Below are 7,869 nucleotides of genomic sequence, written 5' to 3' on the forward strand. Positions count from 1 at the left end.
AATGGTTTCCAAGTACCCTAAGTGACAAGACTTCTATTTCGCAATGATGCCCCAACGAGGCAGGACAAACTTCACTAGTGGGGTGATCAGATGCCCCTTCACTGGGATGAGACACTCTCAACCATTAGGCAAAAACAACTCTTCTAACTGCACTTAACGGTCACCATTCATTCAGTCTAGAACTGTTAACCCTTAACAATTCCGCGTAAGTATAACCCCTTGTTTTCGACCCTAGAGTCCCGCTCTAATGTGCCCACCGTAGGGAAAAAGTAGATTAGGACAAGAGATTAAAGCAACCTTATCCTATATAGGAGATCAGATAAAGAATCGTGCAAAACTGCCATCCTATAAGGGGAACTCCCAGGGTGCCTCGAGGCGATGCACAGAAACCTTATCCAACCTAACGAGAGAGATCGTAGGATATGCTGTCGCACATCCCGGTCCCACTTATTATGAACATTCTCTTCGTCCACCTTGATATTGACCTATCCAAATACCATCCTTTGAGGGGACACTCCCACGGTGCCACAAGGCCGAGGATAGATCTCACGGTGAACATAAAGGGAGAAACGCGAAGAGGTTTAACTGAAGTATCAGATACCCCAAGTACCTCCCACTGAGTGTTCTACCTAGGGGTTCATTAACTTAGACCATCCAGCTACTAATTTTATTTAAGTCAGTTTAATTTGTTAAAAAACAACTAAAATTAAACAAGTTCAAGTAGTCACATTATACTCGTTAATAAACCGTCCTCAAATTTGCATGCATGCATCAAATCTATCTAATTCACCTTTCCAGATAGGTTCCCAGGTAGGGATGTTCTGTTTCCGTCAGCTTAAATACCCCAGTCTAGACAGAACCCACCTTAGACAAAAGGTCCCTTCTAGATAGATTTGCTACACTCTTAATCTTTTATTAGTCAATTTATTCCTATTAAACTGATTAAAAGATTAAGCCATAGGTTACTGATCTCATTAGAACCGTGATCTTAGATCGATCTCCACTAAGTTTTAAAACACTTTTAAAACCATGATTCAAGCTTAAGTTTGCATGCATGTCTTATAGATTTTAGTTCTTATTTCCTTATAACTCTTATGAAAGAAACAACTAAGACCCATACACATTGTCATGTACAACTAGGTATTTATAACACTTATAAATTTAACCTATGTGTCATACTTCATGCAATGTCCATTCATTACTATACATAACTTTTATAAACTAGTAATAAACCAAGCAAACATGCTTCCATACACCCTTATACTATAACATTTATAATATAAAGATGATGCATGTCTATGCTTAATGCATGCATAAATATAACTCTTATATTATATGATGCATGAGCATGCCCTTATGTAATTTAAATCATACTTCTCTAAATCATAACACTTATAATTAAAGATGATGTCTGACCAATGCATAACCTAAGGTGGGATTTCTATATGGTATACCATATGACTTATAAACAAACATACATCCTATGTGCATTCACAAAAGATTAATGGACCGAGATGAACCACCTCAACCCCGGAAATAAAATTCTATCTATTACATTTTTCCATCAAGCAAACTGATTCACAGGCGAACCGGGTCTTGAACCGCCCGGGCGAAGCCTCCTCGATCGTTTAGTAAACTAGTCGAGTATCCACGATTGTTTAGCAACAATCGAGTACCATTTACAATGCGATGAAGCATGATGCACTCGATTGTTTAGCGCACCAAATAGAAACCCGCAAGCCTAAACGATCGTTTAGACGATGAGGTTTCTGTGAAGCACGATCGTCTAGACGATCATATGACAAGCAATAGGTAATAATTTACTCATGATCATGTAGTCAGGAACTAAGCGATGAAGCTTGCTGAGCTACACGATCGTCTAGTGAGCGCGCATCAACATGCTCCCGAGTATTCGATACTCAATGAAGAAACTCCTATTCAAGAGTACCTCTGAGCGAAAGCAAGATCGTTCCAAATTCATTGTGACAGAAATACTGTATTCACAATCAAACATACAANCTTGCTGAGCTACACGATCGTCTAGTGAGCGCGCATCAACATGCTCCCGAGTATTCGATACTCAATGATCGTTTATCCCATTGTTTAAATGACCTGACCAACGCTTGGTCGTCTTCATCCTTGAATAACAACAACTCCTTGCCTTGAAGCCTCATCAGAGTGACTCACAAAGACTCAAACACTTTGAATTTACAGACTCGATAGCAAGTTAATACGCCCAAAAACACAGGGGCCCTTACAATTAACTTCGAATGTAAACGAATTAAATAACCAGAGGCATCATCCCATAAGACTCCATTAATCCACATCCACAAACACATGTTTAATGCTTAAACAGAATGCAGACATGCTTTACCCACCGAGAAAGTAAATGCTATTATTTGCATCAATGAATTTGGAATATCAGAACCTGACTCTGATACCAATTGAAGAAACTCCTATTCAAGAGTACCTCTGAGCGAAAGCAAGATCGTTCCAAATTCATTGTGACAGAAATACTGTATTCACAATCAAACATACAATTATGCATTTAACAACAAATTACGGCATGCTTTGAACTATTAAACAACAAAGGGATGAGAGACATACCAGTTGAAGAACTCATCTTCTCTTTAAAACTCCTCTCGTAAGCCAGCAACTCTCGTTGTCGCTGAGATCATCAAGGCTATCGTCCACCAAATCTCACTGTCGTTTACCACCAAACGAACTTCTCACGAACAAGGCAACAATGAAGACACAACAACTTGGAAACCTTGGTATTCTCGAAGTGAGAATCCAGGAGGTGTGGGCTCTGTTGGATTTGGAAGAAGGGAGGAGGAAACAACGACCGTTTAACACAACCAATCACGTAGAAGATATTTAAAGTCTATCGAATAGACGTGTGCTTTTGATGTTTTAGTAAAAAGTGCATGATCGTGTAGTAAAAAGGTCCTAATCGTTTAGACGATCGTTTAGTAAAATCGCTCAGACGTGCGATCGTTTAGTAAAGACTATGCGATCGTTTAGGTAAAACACACGTGTACACGATCGTTTAGTAAACTTTGAGCTATCGTGTATGCTCTCGTTTGCTAGGCAATGGGCAGTGTACTCAATCATGAAGCGATTATCTGATCTCTTTTCAAAATGAAAACCATTTTCATTTTATCCTTTAGTTACGAAAACTGATTACAACATCCCACTATCTCATTCGATTACGGAGAAAAAACCGCCACTAATTATCTTATAATTGTTTAATTATAAATAAATATAATCATATTATATTTATAACTATAGTTTAATATCACATCATATACAACATATAATCCATATTCCTTTTCTCTTCCACTAGATATAAACCATATTTATATATTTTTTCTCCAATTAATGTATCTCATACATCATGTCAACTATATCATATATATTTGACCCATTTAATTATATCGTATATAATCAAACTCCATCTTGTCAGTTTGAACACTCAAGCTGACCCAAAAACTGATTCTCAACTTGAATCCATTGAGCTACCAAGGGAACCTTATGAACCTGTGGCTCGAAGCTCCAACAGTATGTGAATAACCGACTAAACTCTTTAGCCACGAGATCCACCATCCGTTAACTGCCAAGCATTCTACTAAAGACCGACAGCTACACTTTTCTCACCACAGATATATTCCTGTGTCTATCGGATATACCAATCAACAACACGATAATCTTTCATTAATTACACTACGGATACGACCCATTTATAATTGCTCGTAAGTACAAATAATATGAACCATATTGTTCATGTAAAGACATGTGAGTGGAGATATCATGTATAAAGGAGTTTATACCCAAAATCATACTACACTGTAATTAATGATTGTTTGAAAATTGTGTGATTCATTAGTTAATTGCATTCTAATTTTAAAATGTCGTTGAAGAAAAATGGGTAACAATAAAAGAAAGAAGCAAGTAGTGACTATTTACTAGATAGTTGATTATTATGTGACATAAGGGACTAGAATTGCCGATAATAAAAAAAAAAAAAATTATCCTTTCATTATTTATCTTCCTTTTCATCTTCTGGCTTTAAATTCACAATCTCTATTTCGCCCCATCAAACCTCCATTATGCTATGTTCCTCGATGAGCCTGTTTAGAAAATATATGTTACTTCCTCTAAAACTCTCGATGGTCAGGATTAACGAGTTCAAAGTGATACGGTACTCATACGACTGAAGAATCACAACAACCATAACTCTAATCCTAATTTACAAAAGTTGATTAAGAAGGGAAAATACCACTATGGAGATTTTCTTTAGTGTTTAGAAATAAAGAAAAAAACTAACAAAATATCGAGTGTTCGTGAAATCAACATAGTTTTTTATCACTTGGATGAGGAAAATGAAACTCATAACAAACTCTAAACATAGTTTTTATATCTTCAACCAAATAAATCTTAAATCTTGCAATATATTGATATATGCGTAGCATATCAACTTACCTCTCCAATAAATATCAATATTAGTATCAAATTTTACCTTGTTTGATGTATACTCGTAACCATGAATCTAATTTGTGGGTTCGTTGCAACTATTCGTTTGCAAATGGCTTCGACAAATTTTCCCCCCTTAAACGTTGACATGGGTTTTCTCCATAAATTCTGAATAGGACATAACTAGAAAGATAGTATTAAAATTAAAAATTTGAATATTAGACCTAGATTTGATATTTGAAAAAGAAGATTGCATCTATTATTTTAATTTCATTTTAATTTCAAAACAATGTCGAGAAAAAACTTAGAAGAAAATGGACATATATGCTAAAAATTTGGCAGAACTAAATTAGTTACATGTTTGGTTGAGGCCATTTTGGATAATATGAAAGATCAACGTCACGTGCAGGAGGGTTTCTATATTTTTAAAAAGATTTAGTTCCTACCATATATCCAAAGGAAAGTTAAAATGATGCTTCATGTCCTAATTTCCCCATTCATAACCAAATGAGAATACATGGTGAACTTTACAATGATCTATTGGGCCGAGTGAGTCCAAACGTACAAATATATGGTCCAAGCCCATGTGTTGGGCCAGATCTAGGGCCAGCTTTTGTTAGATAATCTGGGCCTGGGCCGAATATAGACGTCAACGTCCAAGGGCCTCGGCCCGATGACCTTGAGTCTTCTCTATATCTTCCATACATATATCGTCGACAATTTACCAGTAGCTCTTAAACCCTAATTTTTTCCTTCAATTTTTGCAGTCGTTGCATTAAAACCCTACCTTTCTTTTTCATCTAAAATGGTACTGTGTGAAATTGATTTCGTTTGAAGAACTTATGATGATTTTGGTTTTATACGTTTGCATGAATTTTAATGGTGGTTGTGTTTTTGCAGACAGGAGAAGCTGTGAATCCTAAAGCCTATCCTTTAGCCGATGCGCAGCTTACAATTACCATTCTTGATCTTGTTCAGCAAGCTGCTAACTACAAGCAGCTCAAGAAGGGTGCAAATGAAGGTACCGTGCTTTGTTTTGTGTTGATGTCTTTCGTTTGAAAACGGTTTTAGCTTTTAAGAAGTATTGGCTTAGGATTTTGTATGGTGTTATTTGTTTCCCTTGGCTAATAGCTTTCTTTTGATGGATTTTTCAGCCACTAAGACGCTGAATAGAGGGATTTCCGAGTTTGTAGTGATGGCTGCGGACACTGAGCCACTTGAAATTCTTCTCCATCTTCCCTTGTTGGCTGAAGATAAGGTAACACTATTAATTTTTTGAACTTCAGATTGAAAATCATGGTTTTCTGCTGATACTTGTTAAGATAGATAGTTTGGCAAAAGGAGGAATGTACTCCCCTGCTATCTATTGTACTATTTTTTTTAACTAATGAAATCTTGGTGTAAACAATGTTAGGAATTAGCTTTTATACAGACGTGATAGTTAGCAGCACTATCTCTTATTTGTTTCTTCCTTATGGGACACTCTCAATGTGCAAGCCCCCGATGCTTTATTCTCTACAGCTCTAGTTACCATTTTAGCTTAGATATATCATATTTGTGTCGTGAAAACCTGATGTTATTTATTGGAAATAATCATAATGAGGTTGCAGAAGAGCTTCCAAAATTTTTATTTTAGCATATAGAGGATTAAATAGAAGTGGTAGGAGGCACACTCTCATAATGGTGGGCCAAAGTGAGCATAGGTTAGCAGCAAGTGGCATGTACGTACTACTTTCCATGAGTTTGGAGGTTCAAGTCTCATCTTCACATTTGTTGGGCTAAAAGAAATCAACTCATGACGGTGTCATAATGTCACATCACCATTCTTGTTGGATATTTATTAGATTGAGCAAATCCACAATTTCAGTTATATTCCTCCATTTCATCGTTCTGTCTGGTTTACTTCAAGCCAATGATCCCTATATTACGATTTTGCAGTTTGCTTTAACTTTAGTTGTATCCTTCTTCAGCTGCTTGATTCTACAATGCGAAAGATGAAATTCATCCTTTAGCATTGTGATCAAGTCTAGTTTTGGATGGAGATAGAACTGCCTGCTGATAATTATTCGATTGCATCTTTTGTTTGTAAAGATTTTGATTACATCTTTTCCAGACTTCAATGTAATAAAATCATGTGCCCTATAATGGCAACTAGTGCTTAATGCTATATAATATAACGGTTTTATGCTCGAACTTGCAGAATGTGCCTTATGTATTTGTCCCTTCAAAGCAAGCTCTTGGCCGAGCATGTGGAGTCACGAGACCTGTAATTGCATGTTCTGTAACAACAAATGAGGGAAGCCAATTGAAATCTCAAATACAACAACTGAAGGTAAAAAAAAAAAATTACTACCACCTCCTTTTGGGGTATAATCTTTCTAGAAGTATCATCAATTTCTCCTCTTGATACATTGTTCTTTCTTCTAAATGCAGGATGCCATTGAGAAGCTGTTGATCTGAAATGTTATATTCTATAATATGGCATTCGGTATGATGGGCTTCTTTGATCGTCATGGTCACTGCTCTGGAGGCTTTGACTGAAGTTGTTGTGCAATTAGGGAAAAAATGTCTTGGTATTAACCTATATATGGAGCTTCTTCTTTTTAATTTTGTTTCCATTAAGAGTGGGACAAAACACTCGTACAATTTAATGACAGTTTAAGCTAATGTTTCTTTATGAGTTTGCCTATATATGGTTCTTTTGCCTTTGCCCTTTCTGCACCATTCTGATAATACTTGATAGATGTGAAAACAAGGTTCAATTATTGACTTTGTCTCATGACATGAAAAAGTAGGCATTAGATCGATCAAGTCTACATTGTCTGCCCAATTATATAATAATTAGAATTTAACTAAATTCGTTTACTTATCTATTACAAAATCGTCATTAATGATTTTGTAACTAACTAACGTAGTTAATTAAAAAACTTAATGCGACAGGGTGAGAGGCTGTTTGAATTCCAACTTCATTGTGGGTGGATTGGGCCATATGCTACGAATGGGATTTCCAATTATAATAGTTGTGGGTGGTTTGAATCATTATAACCTACCGTTAATTTTAATAATACTATTTTGTTACAGTTTATAATACTCAATTTTGATGTTCACAAAGTACAATAATACTCGTAGTTTACCATTAGTTTATAATACTCAATTCAGGATGTATTGTAGCCACCTAGTGAGTAGAGGTAAAGTGCTATCATTTTAAAAAAGAGTTCAAGCTTTGATGTTCACAAAGTACAATAATTGTATTGTAACAAATTTAAGAAAAGAGTTCAAGTTATGATGTTCATCTATTTGAGCATTTAGGGGGCGTTTGACCCTTCAAGTTAGGTTAGGTTGTGTGAGTAAAAAACTCACCCACCGTTTGATTCACCAATAATTAAAGAGGTTTAT

At 35.9% G+C, this 7,869-nt stretch overlaps 1 protein-coding gene across 1 annotated transcript; it reads left to right on the forward strand.

Annotated features, from left to right (window-relative positions):
* Positions 1–5,122: 5,122 nt before the first annotated feature.
* LOC120079549 (NHP2-like protein 1) lies at positions 5,123–7,163 on the forward strand. The gene is made up of 5 exons (XM_039033770.1): positions 5,123–5,281; positions 5,374–5,494; positions 5,628–5,731; positions 6,674–6,805; positions 6,907–7,163. The coding sequence occupies exons 1-5, from the start codon at positions 5,279–5,281 to the stop codon at positions 6,931–6,933; spliced, it is 387 nt and encodes a 128-aa protein (XP_038889698.1). The 5' UTR covers positions 5,123–5,278; the 3' UTR covers positions 6,934–7,163.
* The last annotated feature ends 706 nt before the right edge of the window (positions 7,164–7,869 follow it).

This window comes from Benincasa hispida, chromosome 6, assembly GCF_009727055.1.
Source record: "Benincasa hispida cultivar B227 chromosome 6, ASM972705v1, whole genome shotgun sequence".
In the NCBI taxonomy this organism is placed as follows: Eukaryota; Viridiplantae; Streptophyta; class Magnoliopsida; order Cucurbitales; family Cucurbitaceae; genus Benincasa; species Benincasa hispida.